This window comes from Protopterus annectens, chromosome 2.part1 (assembly GCF_019279795.1).
Source record: "Protopterus annectens isolate FY-2018-M chromosome 2.part1, PAN1.0, whole genome shotgun sequence".
Classification (NCBI taxonomy): domain Eukaryota; kingdom Metazoa; phylum Chordata; order Ceratodontiformes; family Protopteridae; genus Protopterus; species Protopterus annectens.
In genome coordinates this window covers 573,531,042-573,552,196 of record NC_056729.1, presented here as the reverse complement: position 1 = coordinate 573,552,196, position 21,155 = coordinate 573,531,042, and the positions used below count along the sequence as shown (strand labels likewise).

Below are 21,155 nucleotides of genomic sequence, written 5' to 3'. Positions count from 1 at the left end.
CTACTGCCCACAAAAACCCAGCTATCTGCAAGGAAAATACTGCAAGCTCTGGGGTTCATGGCCTCTTGCATTCTGTTAATTCCATATGCAAGACTGCATATGAGGAAACTTCACTGGTATCTAAAAAGTCTATGGTGTCAACATTCTCAGGACTTGGAAACAATAATTCCTATCATTCCTTGTCTAAGGGCAGAGTTCCTTTGGTGGGCAGAGGCCTGCAACCACAACAAGGGACTCCCTTTCACTCTACCCCCTGCAGTTCAAACCCTAACAACAGATGCATCAGACTATGCATGAGGGGCTCACATGGCAGGACAGTGCATTCAGGGCAAATGGATCCCAAAGCAGATGCACCTGCATATCGATCAAAAAGAAATGTTAGCTCTACAGAATGCTCTGACAGCCTTCAAAGGCCTTATTCTTCCCGGACAACTATTGATAAAGACAGACAACACCAGTTATGTGGTACATAAACAAGCAGGGGGGAACACATTCCTACCCAGTCTGCGGACTAGCCATGGCTCTGTGGAACACAGCCTTGAGCAACCAAGTGCACCTACAAGCTCAATTCCTGCCAGGCAAACTAAATTCACTGGCAGACGAATTAAGCAGAAATCACATGGACCCACACGAATGGAAACTGGAATCCAAAATATTCAAGATTTTGGGGAAGAGATGGGGGACACCAGAGGTGGACCTGTTTGCTTCCCCTAAGAACTATCAATTGGACAAATACTGCACCAGCACTCCCCACAGCCAAGCTTGGAAGGTGGATGCCCTGTCCTTTTCCTGGGAAAGCCTCTCAGTCTATGCCTTTTCCCCTCTGCCTCTCCTCTCGAAGGTTCTACTAAAGATCAAACAGGACAAGCCAAGGACAATCCTGATTGCACCAGACTGGCCACACCAGCACTGGTATCCCCTTTTGTGCAGCCTGACAGTGCTACAACCATGGCACCTGCCTCAAACCCCTTCCCTGCTGCCCCAGCAGGGAGGCCAAATTCTGCACCCTCAGCTTCAGACCCTGAACCTTGCAGCCTGGCTAATCCCCTGAACTCACCTCTAGCAACCCTCAGTAAGCAGGTGCTGGATGTCATTCTTGAGGCAAGGAGGCCTAGCACTAGAAAATCATATTCAGAAAAGTGGAAAAGATACTGTTCCTGGAGCCAGTCTCAAGGGATGGGCACAGCTGTGGCCAGCTTACCTCATATACTAGATTACTTAACAGAAATGCACCACAAGGCATATCCTTTTCTTCAATTAAGATTCATGCCTCAGCCATCTCAGCTCATTATAATACTGAGCCATCCCTCTTCTCTCATCCTCTGGTAAAACAGTTCCTTAGAGGGGCCAAAAATTTAAGACCCCCCAGGAGAGCTCTCACTCCAGCCTGGGACCTTAACTTTGTATTAAAAAAACTTACAATTCCCCCCTTTGAACTGGCTGCTACAGCAGAGTTGAAATTCCTCTCATGGAAAACAGCTTTACTTCTAGACATCACTTCAGCAAGAAGAGTGTCTGAACTGCAGGCCCTTATGACAGTGTAACCCTTCATTTTCTTCCATGTGGACAGGGTTTCCCTCAGGACTAACCCATCTTTTATACCCAAGGTGGTGTCTAGTGTGGCTTTAACTCAGTCCATTAATTTACCTACTTTTTCCCTAATCCCCAAAATAAAGGGGAAAGGGTACTGCATTCTATAGACATGCACAGACAGCTTAGTTTCTATTGGGACAGGACTAAGCCTCTCAGAAAATCTGACCAGCTGCTAGTCAACTTTGCTGCAGGGGCAGAGAGGAAGACCATTTCAAAGCAAACCATATCTAAATGGATAGCACACTGCATCCATTTCTGCTACAAGCACCATGGAAAACCTACCCCACAGGGGATAAGAACACATTCCACTAGGGCTACATCTACCTCTACTGCATTTCTCAGAGGAGTCCCTACCAGGGACATCCTAGAAGCTGCAACCTGGAGCTCTGTACACACTTTCACTAAGCATTACCACTTGCCTATCTTTTCTAAATCCAGAGATGTATTTGCCACAGCAGTCTTACAGGGCCTAATTGCCAGTCCTAATGCTTCTTAATCTACCTCCACCCTTTCTTAGCTTTGGGAATCAACGCAAATGTGATGACTGCAACAGTGAAACATGATAAACATAGTACAGTTGTGTACACTTACCATAAATGTAGATGTTCGAGTGTATTCACTATTGCAGTCCTGGTTACCCTCCCTCCCAAACCCCTGATTGTCTTTGCTTTCACCTATCCTTTTTGGTTTGGCATATCTTATACTATGTGTATATGCTTTTTGCTGGGGGTGTTCCACACCACATAATTGCTTCCTATTTTGAGGGCACCTGACATCTGGGGCAAGAAAAACTGATGTAATGGCATTGGCTGCATGTTGTATATCCCTGATGACCTGACATCATGGAAGAAGCAACAGCATTTGACACAGAAATCCCAAGACTCTAGTATTCAGGCCGGCTGAGGGCTACCTGCAGGCAGATAGCCCAAATGTGATGACTGCAGCAGTGAATACACTCGAACATCTACATTTATGGTAAGTGTACACAACTGTACTATCCTATGGCAACACAAATAAGGAAGAAGAGAAGGCATGAGAATTAGACCATTGAGAAAAAACTAAGAAAGACAGTGAGATTAAGGTAATGATTCAGCATTAAGTGCAAGGCATGCCAGTATTGCTAAACATACTTCTCAATCGTCCAGATTTTTGCAGAATGTCCCAATTTTTGCCTCCTATTTTTTTGGTCTGTTCCTCATAAAATTTGTGGTCTTCTGAAAAAAAAATCACTGAGGATTGAAGTCACTAAATGACACATATTTCAGTTTCAGACTTCATATCCTTCAGAAAATACATATAAATGCAAAACCAGTTATACTGCTGCATGTGTTTTTTAATGTTTAAATTGCACACACACATTGAAGAAGTGCTTTTATGACTTGAATAACTTGGGCTAGCTATACCTGAAGTGCTTTTACTGGCAATTTTCTAGTTGTACAATTGTGAATAATTGATTTAGTTTTTCTGGTATATCTTTAAAATCTGGCAAGTGTTTATTTACTGCATTGCTCTCTTGCTTAGGTTTCTTAGCTATAAATCTTAGTTCATTCTGAAGTATGCTACTTTACCCCCCCACCAAACCTTTCTGAATGCATTATTATATAATAACTGCCTGTTGTTGTCTTCATGCTTACCCTAGAATTTCTGCTTTTCTCTTTTCCTAGTTGAACTCTACAGTTCCCTACAAAACGGTGTCTACAGGACTGCAATCAGTTTTTCTCAACATTTAAACAGAGTACATTACACACAAAAAGCATTTGTTAAGCTTTCACTTACAGTGCTTTGTAATTAAGCAGGTCACCATATTGGTCAGCCATAGGGCTCTTTGTTTCTACTTGAGTGGTTGCCTCCTTCCCCTGTAACTGAAGTAAATTGACTCTTACATTAAGAGCTGTAATACTTACCTTATAGCTTTAGGACACCTTAGGAAACCTTGTAAACTGCAATAGCCCTGCTACGTTCGCCCTCGCTACGCTCGGGCTCTCTTCGCTCCCCTCCCTGCCCCCAAATTTCTCCCACCCCCAGTACCTCTAAATTTATAGTACTATAGCCACTCCCCCACTTTCTAGATCCTATCTGCTTTCATCTGGGATAATTCCACCCACCCCTATTCTACTACCTACATTTAATAGCACCTATTAGCTTTCATCTGGCATTCTCCCATCCCCCCTTCCAGTACCTTTACCTCACCACTCTATCTTCTGGTGTTGCATCACCAGGTAAAACAGTTCCTTCACTCACTAGCTGAATCACATATAATGATATACTCCTCTTTACTACCCCTCTTGTTCACACCATACCTCTTTACCTTCTATGAAAACCAGTTTCTTATGGGATTTCAGGTCCCAAAAGGCCATACTATCACCCCAGCTGTAAATCCTTCCACCTTCAACCATACTTACAGTACCAGATCCTATCCAACATCTTGTTCAGTCTATCAACATCTCAACCCCAGGCACATTAGCTCTAGATCCAAACACTACCACAAACTAATAAACAAATTCCTGAAGTTCATCACCAAGTATAGACTCAACCTAATACTTGGTGGTGATATTCACCCCAACCATGGCCCACTCACTTCAGATACACATACCCCCTCTACTTGTAATCTAAGCTACAAACCTACAATTAATAGGCCAACTAACTCTTTCCTAGTCTGTCATCTCAATATTAGAAGCATTAATAACAAGGTACATGAATTGCATGCACTTCTGGATGTCCACTCCCCTGAGATTCTCTGTTTATCTGAAACCCGGTTAAAACCTAACACTAAAGACAATGAAGTGTTACCACCTGGGTACAACATACACAGGCTGGATCGTGCTTCGAGGAAGGGGGTGGGGTAGCTGTACTCTATAAATCTGAGTTGAATGTCACCATAGATGTAATACAACCTCCTCTGATTAATAACTCTGAGATTCTTGCCACCAAATTGCAACTTAATAAAAATAAATGCATTAATATCATCTGTATGTACATTCCCCAGGTAACAATATATCTACATTTGAAGATATCCTGCACTGGTTATCATGTCACTACCCCCAAGAAACCCTACTACTTGGAGACTTTAACATAGACTGGGGCACCTGTTCCTTAGAATCCCCAACCACCCATATTAACCTGCATGCATTTACACAAATCATATCCACCCCTACCAGGATAGGTAAACCCAACCAAAAGAAAGTATACTTGACTGGGTACTCATAAACAGTCACCCCAACTGTACACCTCTGGTACCCTCCTTAATGGCCTAAGTGATCACCTTCTCACATATGTAATTAAGCACAAAACCATTAATTCCCAACAACCCTTACTCAGAAAGGTTAGAAACAATAAAAACTTTGACCCTGCCAAATTCCAACAAAAACTAAACTCATGTAATTGGTCTATTCTAAAACACCTCCCTTAGAGGAAGCAGTAGCATACTTTAACAACAAATTCCTTGAGATCCTTGATTTGCATGCACCTGTTTGTTCAAAGAGAACCAAGGCAAAAACTGCACCATGGCTTTCTATAGAGTCTAAACTCAAAATTACCCTTAGAAACAAAGCATGGGCTTTATGGCGTTCTTCTAAAGACCCTCAAGATCACATTAAATACAGGCAATCCAGGAACAAAACCAAAAAATCAATTTTACAAGACAAAAAACAATACTACTGTAATTTACAGACAGTAAATCAAAATAACCCTCAGAAGTTTTGGGAAGGTTTAAATAATCTACTACATCCTGGACAAACTTCAACCCCAATCCCTGCTGCTACTATTGATAAAACCTCTGAAGATGTTTCTGATAGTTTTAACCAATTCTTTACTGAGACAATTCAAGCCCTAGCTAGCCAACTACCTCCTAGCTCCCCTGGTCCTGAAAGTAGCACCCCTAGAAACCTACTTGCGTTCAGCTTCCAACCATTCGCCACTTCACTTATCCGTACCTTGATCAAAAAATTAAAACCCACTACACTTTCTGCTGATCAACTCCCTGCCGAGTACCTACAAAAATCAGCTGATGCTATTGCTTACCCCGTCTCAATACTAATCAATCAAACCATAGTAGAAGCTAAAATTCTCATCATCTGGAAAATATCCTATGTAATCCCATTTCACAAAGGAGGCAGCTCTACTGAATTCTCCAATTATAGGCCAATAGCTATACTCTCTCCACTTGCAAAGATTATGGAAAAATGTATTCATAGACAACTCATGCACCACCTAATCCAAAATCGCCTTATGGCAGATATTCAGCATGGCTTCCGTCCTCATCACAGCACTACTCCAGCCCTCCTAGCCTTTACTAACACCATAAACCATAACCACAACAATAATTATATATCCTCAGCCCTCTTTTTGGATCTTTCCAAGGCATTCGATATGGTTGATCACCAACTTTTAATCCACACCCTGCAAACATTCTGTCTAGATACTGGAGCCCTCCAGTGGTTTCAATCCTACCTGAATGGTCGACAGCAGGCTGTCCTCTGGCAGAACAAACTCTCTAACCTTCTACCTAACACCCTCGGAGTACCACAAGGCTCTATACTAGGGCCCTTGCTGTTCTCCATCTTCATTAACGACCTTTATACTGTCATCCCAAAAGTCAGCTGTATCCAATATGCTGATGACTCTACTCTGATTTGCTCAGCCACATCTCCAGTAGAGTTATGGTCAGCTACCCAGACCACCTTTAATACAATAGAAAACTGGCTTTCTGAACATCGTCTGATCCTAAATCCCAAAAAAACTAAAATGCTGTTATTTTCACCAACACGTAGGTCTACCGCTTTCACCTTTACCATAAAATCAAATGATGGCACAATAATCTCCCCTGACCCATCTACAAAACTATTAGGTGTCATCATAGACAATAATCTCAAATTTGACAGACATGTTAACCAAACTATCAAAACCATCAATAAAAAACTAGGGTCACTTTACAGAATAAAAGCCTTCCTAACCCCTCCAGCTAAAATTGCCATAGCTCACTCTCACCTTCTTTCAACCCTTCTGTATGCATCCCCTCTACTCTCGAATTTGAACAAGACTGTCCTTAACAAACTCTCAAATTGCTACAACCACATTGCCAGGTTTGCCACTGGGCTGCCTTTTAGGACACATCATTGCATCAATCTAAATCAGCTTGGTCGGCTTGAACTACCTAGCCTAATCCAGTATAACCAACTGATTATGGCCTATAACATCCTCTATAATCCGGACAATACTCCTGCACTTAAAAATATTATCACCCCCTATAACAATCCTAGACTGCTTTGATCCACTAACAAACTACTAATTCAGACGAGCAAAATTAATAACACAGCCGGTGATTCTCTCTTTGCAAACTCTGTAAGTAGATCCTGGAACTCTCTTCCAGCTGATATTACCTTACTTTCCACCTTAGGTCAATTTAAAACTAGACTCAAACAACATTTGTCACTTAACTGGCTATGTCAATGTATCAAGCCTGGCTAACTCTCTCTAGAATGTGTAAAAATCTGTTAACCAGTTTACTGTGTAATTTTATTTAATCCTGACTTGTGCTCAGGATTAACTGTAACCTGTGGAACTTGTTTAACTTGCTTACTTATGTAATCTCTGTAAATAGTCTGTTTGTAATATGTAATGCTGGTATTATGTAATGCTGTATCTACTTACCCTTGGAGCTTTTCTCCCCGGGCCTCCACTGAAAATGGACATGCATCCAGTCGGACTATCCCGGTCAACAAATGTAAAATAAAAATAAAAATAAATAAATAAATACTAGCAACTTTCTAAGTTTATAAGAGCAGTATATTAAAAATCTGTCCTTGTTTTTCGGCCTTTGTCCCCTCATTATTTTTGTCTTTGCCCAGATTTCTTGCACTGAGAGGTTGAGAGGTATGATGCTACGTAATGTGATCAAGGAGCAATTAACATGTGGTTAATTATGTAATTATATATGGATGGCGTGTAACTCGGGTCAAAAACAATAGGGTGGGATTTGGGGGAAATATGGCATATTGGTATCTGTCATGCAAAAGTGAAAATACTAATATGCAGTTTAGTTTGCATATAAATTTGATGAATTTCCCTTACTCAGAGGTATGGAAATCCTAGAGTTAACATACATGAGTAGCAGGGATGATAACAGTGATTAAAGCCTCCCCTGTGGGAAAAAAAGTCTTTATTACCTGTCTAGGAATCTTCAGTTTTGTCTGTTGTGACTACTTTATAATCAAGTTACCAAATGTTATTTCCAAAAATGTAAAAGAAATTGAAGAACATTCACCAAAGCCAGTTTTGCCAATGGTAGTGCTTCCCTTTACTCAACTCCTGTATGACCTCAGAGCTGATATTAGCATAGATGATTTCAGGCGAGTAAAGGATGGCTTAACCCCTGCAAAAAATCTTCAGAATTTTGGCAAAATTGGCTTTAATGACTGCTGTTCAGTTTTTTTTAATATTCACTGAAACAGCAGTTACTCAACATGCTTCCTTGCAGATTTAGTGTCAGATGTTAATACTGCACTTTGTCATGCAACCGTGACATTTCTTATGGGTTAATTTAACAATGTGAAATAAGTCCTAATACCTCAATCAAATAGGCTTGGAGTAATGATATTTCAGAGCTGGCAAGTAATTGGCGTAACACAACCTTGGGTAATATTTCAGAGATGGTAAATAATACATGTACATTACTGAAATAAGTCCTTACTTCTGGATAAGTGCATAACAGGAGTAATATTTCAAAGGCAGTAAGTAATAGAGGTACACCAATTAAAGAGTCCTAATATCTGGATAAGAACAGGCCTGAGATAATATTTTAGAGGTAGTAAGCAATAGATCTGTCAATGAAATGAGTCCTAACACTGGATTAAAAACAGGCCTGGGGTAATATTTTACAGATGGTACATGATAGAGGTACCTGAGCTAGTCAAAGGCCATTTCACTGTTAAGCTGATGATGATTTTTTGAGTTTTAATTGGACTGGTCTTATGAATGAGATAAAGTGCCTTCTTAGTATTAGTCCAGATTAAATACCAAAACGAAAACCCCAGATAAACAACTCTGTTTAACAGACTCTTGAGAATATTTATCCACAGAGATGTATATATCCCTTTCATTGATAAAGATCTACAGGATTGTTGGAAGTACAAGTCTCAGCTGTCTGTCTCTGAACTCTGAACCAGCATGGTAAACAACTGTTTTTAGGATTAATATTTTTAACAGAGGTGGAGGGATAATACAGACAGCTTCAGATAATGAGACACCAAACAAACCAAATTAAGGACTCCATCCATAATAGAAAATTTGACTTTTTTATTATGAATGGCAATATTGTGTTCAGTCACAGTTTGCAAATTGCTTAAAGCTTTGAGAGCCCAGATGATTATTAGTGAATGCATCTTTTGGGTTGTTTCATCCGTGTACATTTCTAAATAAAAAGCCCTAAAAGATTCCATCCCGTGCTCTGGGAGCAAATATTTTTTTTTCTTTTTCTGCAACATGATTAACATAATACCATATTTTATATTCTGGTTTCTGAGTTAGGTTATTTGGAAATAGGCCCTGTTTCACAGCAATATCAGATCAGGACACACTTGCTGTCGTGTAAGACTTGGACATGTTTTCTGGTATTATGTATTGTTTTCTTCAGTTCCTGTTTGACATTTTGCTTCTGTGAAATTAATAATTTTAGAGTTTCTTGGAGCTCTGTATGTTGCTTGGTCTTGAGCTTCCATTTAGTATTTGTTTTTTTTTTCATAGGTTTATAGGTTGGTACTAGGCTATCAACCTTAGGGCCTATACAAGCCTAGCCATAACAATTCTCTGGATATTTCTTTCCACGATATTTACTTTCCTAGACCCCTGTCTAGCAGGGTGACTGACATGATACCTGGGGTGAATTTCCTATCTCCCATCCGATCATCAAGGTTCCTTTTGAAGAGAGCCAAAGAGGCGCTCTGCTTGACATGTATGGGCAGTCTATTCCAGAGTCTGGGGAGTCACTGGGTCAGGAACCTATCCCTCCAGCATGTTTTGTTCATTGTGATGACAAGGTTTAGATCCCTGGAGCGTGTGGCTCTGAGGGGTTAGAATTTCTTTAAGTGTAGCATGCCCAACATCTCTGGGTTTGACATGGTCTTGTATGTTAAACAGAGATCACCTCTGAGTAGACGATATGTGACAGAGTATAGCTGGAGTTTTTTTAGATGGTCAGCATAGGGCATCTGCTTTAGGCCTGTGATTCTTTTAGTGAGGTATTTCTGTGGCCTTTCCAGTTGATGCAGATGTCTTGAGAGATACATACCAAACGAGGCATTGTAATCTATAATGGGTCTAATGAGGGATGAGTACAGTGGGACAATGGCCTCCTTTTTTCTGGATGAAAAGCCCTTAGTGATGAGGTGTGCAACATAGAAGGATTTCCTGACTGTTGGGGCGATGTGGATATCGAAGGTGAGACCACTGTCCACCTGTGTCCCTAAGTCTCTTATCACACTTTGGGTGTTTAGTGTACTGCCACCTATGTGGTAATTCATGGGTATATGTTTTTTCCCAAAGGGGATAACTATACATTTCCTGGCATTAAGCTTGAGCCCATGGCTTTGGCACCAAGCATTGTTTCTGTAAGGCCCTTTTGTAGAATATCCACATCATTTGGGGATTCAATAATGGCTCCCAGTTTGCAGTCATCTGCAAACTTTGTTAACCAGAGTCCCTTAGTGTTGGCCTGTACTTCAGAGAAGTAGATGCCGAACAAGAACGGTCCCAGGACTGAACCCTGAGGTACTCCACTTGTCACTTTTCTGGAGCTGGATTTGGAGTCGGCTACTTTTACAGTATGGGTTCTGCCAGTAAGCCAGTTGGCAACCCATCAAGTGACATAGGGATTAATGCCCAGCTTAGAAAGTTTATCTATGATTCCAGAGTGGGGGGATGGTGTCGAACACCTTGGCAAGGTCCAGATAGGCTGTGTGGACCGCCTTACCCTTGCCCACAGCTCTGGAGACTGATTCAAAGAAGTCAATCAGGTTCAGGAGACATGATCGGCCCTTCACAAACCCAAACTGGGTGGTGTCCAGTGTTTGAAGTTTGCCAATGTCTTTGTTTATAAGTTCCATGATAATACATTCCATGGCCTTGCAGATCAGTCTCATCAGACTGGTGGGGTGGTAGTTCCTAGGATCCAAGGTGGAGCATCCCTTGTGGAGTGGGTTAACTGTAGTTGTGCGCCAGTCAGTGGGCACAAAGCCTGAGGTGAGGCTATGATTAAACATGACACTTAATTGAGGGGCCAGTTCATTTTGTAGTTCATGTAGTACACAGCTAGGGATGTCGTCTGGTCCCATGGATGCTGTATTCTTAGCTTTGGAGAGTGTGGATTTTACCTGTGTAGCAGTTATTACCGGAATTTGGCAATATTTCGGTATTCAGATGGACCCTTTAGGGGGTGAGAGGGGGTGAAGTTGGCACTGAATCAATCTGCCAGGATATTGGCAATATCCATAGGATCGGTATATTTAATGCCATTCTGTTGTAGCTCATAGCAGATCTGACCATTGCCATTTAGATTCTTGACGTAGCTATAGAATGCCTTGCAGTTGTCTTTGGAATCTTTGGCAATTTTATTTGTGTATTATTTTTGTATTATGTCATTCTGAAGACACCCTTCCAGGGTGATGCATATCACTGTTTCTCAGAAGATTTTTTTTTATCTTTGCCTTATTTCTCACTTGCTTTAGTCTTTTTGCTTGCCTTGGTATGAATCTGCACCCATATCAGTGGAAGGAGAGAGAGAGTAAGAGTCATGGAAGGAATACGACTGAGGAGGACTTATTTAGGAGGCAGGACACATTAATATTTCACATTTTGTATGAAAGGAAGTTTGAAACATGTTAGCTTTTAGGTTTTAGCAGAAAATATTGTATAGCATAAAAAAGTTGTTAAAGTATAATTTGGTTGTGCAAAAATTTGAAACTTTTATCTGAAAGATACAGACTGGAGATATTTGAAATGTTTTCATAAAGCAAACTTGCTGGAGTCATAATGGTGCCATGATTGAGTTATCACTGAGACATTTAGTCTCCAATCAGAATCAGTTCTCCTCAGTGATACTGTAGCTTGCCATGGTCATTTGTTTTGATTATGACAGCTCCTGCAAGAAACTCAGTGCTCACAGCTGTTCTCATTCCATCCTATGTGACATGGTTTCCTGCTGTGAGGCAGCACTTGGATTCCTTCAGGCTCTCTGTTTATCGAAAGGAATGTGGGGAATGACAAAATTAAAATGCCTCCCTAGAATGTAACAAAGAACTAGCCAAGTCAAGTCAAATTCAAGTTGACAATTTGTGTGTTTGTTTTGGAAAATAGGAAGCATTAAATAGAAGAAAAATTGAGTACTCGTTTTAAAGCAATGAAAAGACACATAATGGTTTATCAATTTTCAAGCTATTAGAATTCTGTGAAAAAAATCGTCACTCATTTTGTAGAAACTGTTTTATTTTCTCTTACATTAAGTAAAATCTCTAGTAATCTATAACAAATTCTAACACAGCTCTAGGTGGGAATAAACAGTGTCATCTTTATGGCAATAAAGTGTTGCTAATTACAAAAGCATCAAATGTCTCAAATAAAATATATAAGTGAAACTGAAAGGATACAAGTAAGACAGTAAAGAACATAAGTGGGTCTCCAGTGAGGTATGCCTGTCATATTCCTAGCTATCCAGGTAAATGTTTCTAATATAGCAGTTACACTTTATATGCCACATCTTTAACTCTCTTTTTAGGAGGCACCTGGCTCTTTGGTTTCACTAGCATCCCTGGGACATAAAAAGCCAAATAAAAACCACCTGGCTGGCAGCAAGAGAAAGGCAAAAGAATATTTTCCACAATTTTATTAGCACTTCCATCTGATAAATTACCAAACTTCTTCAGCTGAACTCTTTTACATTAAACAACCCTTATGTAGTGATAATACATGACATCACATAACACAGCAGCCAATAACAGCTCCAATACCAAATTTAAAAATAATGGATGTTAAAAACAATTAATGCTTTATAGACCATATATTTTACAAAATATGTTTATATATACATATTTATTTCTAAGTGCAAATGTTATAAACGATCTGTCATATGTTTTTAATTTAAGGAGGCTATTGATGGAAATCATTTCATTTAGCCCCGGGGGGTATCCAGCATTCAGATATATTTGCCACCAGGTCTCTTTATTTTCTAAAACTAGTTTCCAGGGTCCTCCAAGGGGGTCTTTCATAACCTGGTACACTACCAGAAATTTAAAGCTGTGGGTAGGAAATTTACTTATGTACTTAAAAAGCGCATTTGTGTCCTTACTATGGGAGATGTCATAAATATGCTCATATATCCTCTGGGATAGTTTACGTTTGGTTTTTCCAACATAAAATGTTGGACACTCTGAACAGCATGCAACATATCCTACCCCTTGTGTATAACAGCTATATCTACCCCTGATATGGATTTTTTTATTGCCTATTTTTATACTTGACCCATTATATACATATCTGCATTGATTGCATGTGCCGCAAGGAAACATTTTACCCCCACTGGTGGTTACTGGCTGTCACTCCAAAATATTTTTGAAACTAGGGCCCCTCCAATATACAACGTTAGGATTAATTTCCTAACCTAGTAGTCAAATCTGTTTCCATTTTAATAATATTCCAATTTTTATTTAAAATGTCCCTAACTATCTTACCATGATCATAATATGTGGTAACAAAAGGGCAAAACACTGCTACATTCCTGTTCCTTACAACATTACTGCCATCATTATTTGTATTAATAGTAGAAATATCATTGTTAATGTTATTAATATTACCATAATTGCTGTTCCCTTCTCTTACCAACTCTGGTCTCTCATGGTACTCATGAAGCAATGGGATGTAAATACCTTGATTACGTTTTAAAATAACTTCATTTCGTATCTGGTTCACCATTCTTCTAGGGTAACCCCTGTTATAGAACATATTAGATATATGAGTGCACTCAACTATAAAATCTTCATAGTTTGAGACCATACGTCTCAATACCATGCACAAACTATTTGGCCCTTCACAACTCCCCTCTTTACATGGGTGGGGTGGCTACTGGAATAGTGCAGATATGTATTTGAAAATGTTGGTTTTCTATGAATGTTAGATTTCAGCCCTACTGCATTTTTTGATATCAATACATCTAAATATGCCACACTATCCAAATTTACAACATGAGTGAATTTCAAAAATTCAGTTGTCTGGTTAATATATACAATAAAGTTGTTACTTTCCATGCAATAAACAGGTCATCCAGGTACCTGACATATATACTAATGTAGGAATAGAAAGGACTTGAATACAAATATTCCCTTTCCCACCATGCCATGACAATATTTGCAAACAGGGGGGAACAAGCTGACCCCATGGCTACCCCTTCCATTTGTCTATAATAATGTCCTTCAAAGTGTATATAATTAAAGCTTAGGACCATATTGAATAACTGGTTATAGACGTTAATTTTGTCTTGTTGTAACTTCATTACTTCATGGAGATATAAACAAAACCAGTCCTTGTCTTGCTCATGGGGAATACTGCTAAACAAGTCTTTTACATCAATGGTTATAAAAATACCATCAGGAAAGGGGTTCAATTTATTACAAATGGTGAGGAACTGCCAGGAATCAGGATACAAATTTGGAATATTATTTACTACTGTTTTTAGTTGTTTATCTAGGAATCTAGCTATATAACTGGTCTTGGATTTCCCAGAATCCACAATAGGCCTTAAAGGTGGATCAGCGATATCCTTATGTATCTTAGGGACCCCAAAAATTACCGGGATCCTAGGCCAATCAATTGTCATATAGTTATATTCCTGCATTGTAATCTGTTCCTTTGTAAACATATCCAGTAATTCCCAATCTATTCTCTTATACCCAAGATGTACTTCATTAATGGACACCTCTTCATAGGTTCCACTGTACAACATATTAAAATTTTTTTGACTATAGTCATCTTGTTGCGTAATCACCATACCCCCACCCTTGTCTGGGCACATGAACCCAAGGTCACTATATGATCTAAGATATTCCAGTGTACATTTATCAATATCGGACATATTATCAACATAATCAAGCTGTGAAAAATAATGTCTAAAATCTATTTTGTAGGCTTTTTCAAACACCTTTAATATAGGGTGCACATCAGGATTAAAAACTCTTGGAATTCTAACACTTGTTCCAGAATTACATAAAATCTGACTTTCATTGTTAAATAACACATGTAAATTCAAATTTCTGACATACATTTTTAAATCCAAGATCAGCCTGACAAGATCTACAGATTTACTGGGAATAAAAGTATATCCTTTGCTGAATAAATTAGCACACTCTTCACCAAGGGCAATTGTGCTGTAATTATAAATTTTAAAATCATGAGCAGTATTTTTCAATAATTTTACAGTCAAAGTCTCTAATCACCTCTAATATCGATTGATCCTGTTCCTATTCCTCTGCTGATTGCATTTCCAGTGATTGGTTTGTGGATATGGTCCCTGGTTCTGTTGCCTGCGGTTCCATAACCTTTCCAATCTCCGCACCACCTGTGGATCTAAACGGACAGCTTCAGCATCAGATTCTTTGCAGGTTTCATCATATTCCTGTTGTTGTCTATTAGGAAATTTGTTCCCAGTTTGCCCTAAAGATGGTAAAGGATATGCTTTACCATGTGCATATGATGACTTTTCTCATGCCAGTTTTTTGTTCTTCCTGTTCAAGATAGAATTGCACAGACTATCAATGTCCTTAAAAATATAGTCATATTGGCTTTTATGACCAACAAACAAGTTGCTGTTCACAATTTTGCCATCAAGTTCATTAATATCGGCATGTAATGCTTCCATGGCTTTGCTGTTATGTTTTATCAGGAGCTCCATAAGTTCACAGCCATGTTTGTCAAACATGGCTAGGAGTGCCTGATGTAACACGTGAATTGTGCTCTAACCCGGTTGGGAATTTCCACAACTGGTGTCCTTTGGGTACAAGTTTATATTTAAGACATTCTTTGAAGTATTTATTCTCTTGCTGTAATTTACAAAAATTAGTAAGTTTGTCTTTAAACTCATCCAACAATTTAATAAATGAAGAAGATATGGAACAAGGTAAACGCCCAGTCCAAGCAGCAATAAATATAATAAAAGTGTAACAAAGGATTAGGGCGAAACACAGCTCTAAAAGGTAATAGAATAAAATGTCACTTATAAATCTCATCAACCTCCAGTCAGCACAGCAAGTCCAAAAAAGAGATTTACTTCCAAGTTAAAAATCCGTTTCTGGTACCTGCTGTAATAAAAGAAACGGATTTTTAACTTGGAAGTTTATCATCCAACAATTTATTGAACAAAGTACTGTTACCCATTACTGGAGCTCCAGACATAGCTCTCATCCAATCAAGGACAAATTTCAACAGAATCTGGGGCAAATCCAGAAAAATCAGGGACAATCAGGGACACTTTTAAAATATTAGTTCTGTTAACTTGAGGCATTAACATTATTGGATAATATGAATTAATATATATTTCCTGAAGTAAAATAAGTGTTTAGTTCTTAATTATTGTCATTATTTATTAAGTATAACTAACCACCTTTTGTCCAAGGGTACCAGTGTTAAGAGGGATTAAGAGGGACAGAGCTAAAATTTAACTCAAAATCAGGGATGTTGAGTGGTCTGGCTCCGGATGGTACACTCCAGTTAAGCCATGACTCAAGCAAAAAAACTGCTGGTCACGGCTGTTCAGATGTAATCCCTTTTGCCTGTTGTCCACTGGCCCTGGTGTAAGAACGGTTCCATTTCTGACTCCATTAACTGGTTCCCTGAGAATTTCAGGGGTATTCTGGTAGTCACCACTACCATATGCTGGTAACCCAATAATGCTAGGTTGTCTAGCTAGCTGCTGCACTAGCAGGGTTAAATTGTCCATGGATTCCTGGAGCTGTTGAAACTCCGATAAGGAAATAGCTCCATTGCCTTCATTACAACTGCCCAAAGCCATAACTAAAACCAAACACAAAAGAAACGAAGTAAACCAAATAAAAACGAACTGGCTGGCAGCAAGAGAAAGGCAAAAGAATATTTTCCACAATTTTATTAGTGGTTTCATCTGATAAATTACCAAACTTCTTCAGATGAACTCTCTTACATTAAACATCCCTTATGTAGTGATAATACATGACATCACATAATACAGCAGCCAATAACAGCTCCAATACCAAATTTAAAAGTAATGGATGTTAAAAACAATTAATGCTTTATAGACCATATATTTTACAAAATATGTTTATCTACACATATTTATATCTAAGCGCAAATGTTTTAAACTATCTGTCATATGTTTTTAATTTAAGGAGGCTATTGATGGAAATCATTTCATTTAGCCCCGGGGGGTATCCAGCATTCAGATATATTTGCCACCAGGTCTCTTTATTTTCTAAAACTAGTTTCCAGGGTCCTCCAAGGGGGTCTTTCATAACCTGGTACACTACCAGAAATTTAAAGCTGTGGGTAGGAAATTTACTTATGTGCTTAAAAAGCGCATTTGTGTCCTTACTATGGGAGATGTCATAAATATGCTCATATATCCTCTGGGATAGAGTATGTTCGTTTTTTCCAACATAAAATGATGGACATTCTGAACAGCATGCAACATACACTACCTCTTGTGTATAACAGCTATATCTACCCCTGATATGGATTTTTTATTGCCTATTTTTATACTTGACCCATTATATACATATCTGCATTGATTGCATGTGCCGCAAGGAAACATCTTACCCCCATTGGTGGTTACTGGCTATCACTCCAAAATATTTTTAAAATTAGGGCCCCTCCTATATACAATGTTAGGATTAATTTCTAACCTAGTAGTCAAATCTGTTTCCATTTTAATAATATTCCAATTTTTATTTAAAATGTCCCTAACTATCTTACCATGATCATAATATGTGGTAACAAAAGGGCAAAACACTGCTACATTCCTGTTCCTTTCAACATTACTACCATCATTATTTGTATTAATAGTAGAAATATCATTGTTAATGTTATTTATATTACCATAATTGCTGTTCCCTTCTCTTACCAACTCTGGTCTCTCATGGTACTCATGAAGCAATGGGATGTAAATACCTTGATTACGTTTTAAAATAACTTCATTTCGTATCTGGTGGAATGAAGGGGCATAGCCTGCTTACCACTCCCAGCAGAAAGAGAGGGGTTGTTTATACTCAGGGTTACACTGTGCAGTGCTAACCTCCTGGTGGAGACAAGAAAGCTCACTGCTTAAATGTCAGTGGGTACATCAGGAATGCATGGAAGGAACACTCCTTGCAGAAATGAGAGGACATCCCCCACTATCATCCCACTGCAAACCCCTTGCCTGCACCTCATCTGATGCATGTAGTAGTAAAGGTGGCAAACTAAAGGCAAAAGAAAACTTGAACCACCTCGATGGCTGTCTGAAGAATGACTTCTCATAGCCAATTCTCACCCAGGTGTTGAAGAAAGAATGGGCCGAATGGCTAAATAGGTGGTTGGTGGTCAACAGACAGTAGGGGCAAAGAATGCAAAATTAAATAAATAAATAGAGAAATATGTATTTAGAATACATATCACAGAAAAAACACACAGTTATATTTGGGGGAAATAAAAAAAGACAGTGATTTAATGTGCAAATCAGGAGTGTCTGGCTACTTATTTGCGATGAACACAAGAGGCTTAAAACTGGGGAAAAGTTCTAAAAATCCTGACTGCACCCCTGAGCTCCAGTAGTTGTAAGTGTTTATGTGGCTTCTTCTCCTTTCTTCTCTAGTATTCCCTGACCCCCTCTCCCCTCTAGTTCTTAAACTTAACATTTCCCCACTATTAATAATCTCATTTTATACTTTATTGCTCCTCCCTTGTTTACAGCATTACTCACTGCTTCTACTGTTCAAAAGACTTTTCTAATGAAATACCTAATTATCAAACATTTAGTTTTATTTACATGTTTATATAACACAATTATTATTCCTCATGTTGTGATGCTTACAGCTCAGAATGGTCTGGTCACTAAATTGTTAGTAATTTAGAAATAAAGCAAATGCCTTAGTAAAACAATGAATTTCTGTGCTTTGTCTGATTTTTAATTGCATCACACCTTGTGAAAATTGTTAGAAAATCTGATGAAATGAGGTTGCATTTTTTTATTATGCAGGTTTTTTCCAGGTATCTAAAAAAATTGGACTATGTCCTGAACCCATAAAGACTAAACCTAACCAATAAATAAAAATAAACAAGTAAATATTTCTAATAGTCTGGTAAAAGGAAATCAGTTTTAGGTAGGTTTGAGTTTTACTCATGTTGAATGCCATTTTAAATGTCCTTTTTTATTCAAAAATGTGTCAGCAGAGACAGAAGGTTACATAACAGTTATTTTCTCTGCTAATTCTCTCCCCCCCCCCCTTCAAAGAATGGAGGATTCCTGAGCCAGTTCAGGCTGTAGAACAAGAATTTGACAATGAAAAAAACGGATTGCTGTTTTGGTGTGACCAGTGGCTCTGGACCCAGTCCAAGTATACATGTTCTTGTGGGTCAGACATTTGTAATTTGAGGAATATTTTCTTATAATCCCAAAATGGACATACCCCCCCTTAGAGCTGAAAGTTTTTGATATCGCTGTTCAGCCTGGATCTCTCAATATAGTCTACCAAAATATATTGTGTTTAGATAATATACAAAAATTAAGACTCACAGTTAACACTTTGTTCTGCATCAGGTATGAATACTACTACATTTTTGGACGTGTGTGTGTGTGTGTGTGTGTGTGTGTGTGTGTGTGTGTGTGTGTGTGTGTGTGTGTGTGCGTGTGTGCGTGTGTGTTGGGGTTCTAACAACTGCTACATATTTATTTTTAAGTCTTTGATTGCTTTGCAGACCATATTGAAGTCTGTATTCAATGCAGCTGTCCCATTGCTATAGTTTTTTATTGTATTTAAGTTTACATTGTTGGAATGCTGATGCCATGGGAATCTTCTTTTATGAGTTATATACCTTCCAGAAGGTATTCACACAATAAATACAATGAATAATGTAGTTCTCTTCCTCTCTATAGTATGTTCACTGAAATGTATTCAGCTTCAGCTTCATAAGTGCAGAACTGTTATGAGAAGCTACAGTCCTGTCAAGTCATGGCATTACCGGAAAAGATACCTCTCACTACTTCCAATATAATTTCTTGGTCACCCGAGATATAGATGTAGTGCATTCACAAGATATACTGATTGAAGTTGTAGACATGAACATCCTTGTAAAACCTAATTCTTGATTAAACTTGTATTCTACTAGATTAGGCCACAATGTTGTTATTTTTATTTTTGATTGATTGCACACAAGTGATGTTAGTTGTTAAAAGTGAGGTGAAGTTTATAGAGAAACAAAAACAATGTATTTAAGTCTGATGACCACTTTAATTAATCTAATTTTGTCAATTCAATTATAGGTCAAGGAAGACTGGAAGTATGTTGCCATGGTGATTGACCGCATCTTTCTCTGGATGTTCATCATTGTCTGCTTGCTGGGAACTGTAGGACTCTTCCTACCACCCTTGCTTGCTGGAATGATTTAAGTTATTTCTTTTTCTGGCAAATGGATTCCTGCCTGTCTGCAGTTTGCTTCATTATCGGTTTAAATGAGTACATATGGACAGAATTTGCAACACAGAAAAGCTTTACACTTTGATCTGAAACTGGTCTCTCACTGTAAAAATGGAATGTTAGAAATGTCTTTCATTGACAGATATGATTGCAATATGGCCGCCATTCTGTGTGGCCAAACAGACTAACAAAGTTTTCTGTTGCAGGACCTGCATCAAATTGTTCAATGAAAAGTCTCACTAAAAGGTTTTAATAATTTAATTTATAACTCTTAAAATGTAGCACTCATTTTAGATAACCTGAAAAATTATATGCAGAAAGAGAGAATTATTTTTTCTAGCTAATTACTGATTTCATTCATTGCTTTAAGTAGTTTTGAAGAAGATAGACTTCAATATATTTATTATATCAGGTGAACATTGCATTATGTCTTCTTCCAAGTGAGGACATATGGGTCTATGTAATTTGAACAGATGCCTCAAAATTTGAGAATTCTATGTTTCTAAATAAAATACATGATAAATGCACTCTTTACACAATACAGAGAATCCACTAATAAAATATTACTTTATTCAGAGATGAGTATTGATTGATGTGGCTGAATGTGTTATGTCAATGTGATAAGGATGATTTATCCAAGTAATAACTTGCAAATGAAAGTGCTATGAGTTAGTCTAATTCGGTTACCTGGAATAACGCAGTAGTCTAGGTTGTAGTGAACCACCTAGTTCTGGTCAAGGTCTCTTTATACCTACAATGATATTACTGAGTAGTTTATATAGGAACAGCTTCATCAGTTATATCATGAGATCCAGTGGTGCTGAGAAGGGAACTTGTGAAAGTTAAAAGGCCTTGTTATCTAATACCTTGTCAGAGGTTAAT

General features: G+C 38.4%; 1 protein-coding gene across 1 annotated transcript in view; it reads left to right on the top strand.

Moving 5' to 3' along the window:
* Positions 1 to 20,850, top strand: part of CHRNA2 (cholinergic receptor nicotinic alpha 2 subunit) — a 403,744-nt gene extending 382,894 nt beyond the window's left edge. Inside the window, exon 7 of the mRNA XM_044062347.1 lies at positions 20,120 to 20,850. Within this exon, the coding sequence (XP_043918282.1) occupies positions 20,120 to 20,245 (126 nt within the window). The 3' untranslated portion in view covers positions 20,246 to 20,850. The remainder of the gene's footprint in view (positions 1 to 20,119) is intronic.
* The last annotated feature ends 305 nt before the right edge of the window (positions 20,851 to 21,155 follow it).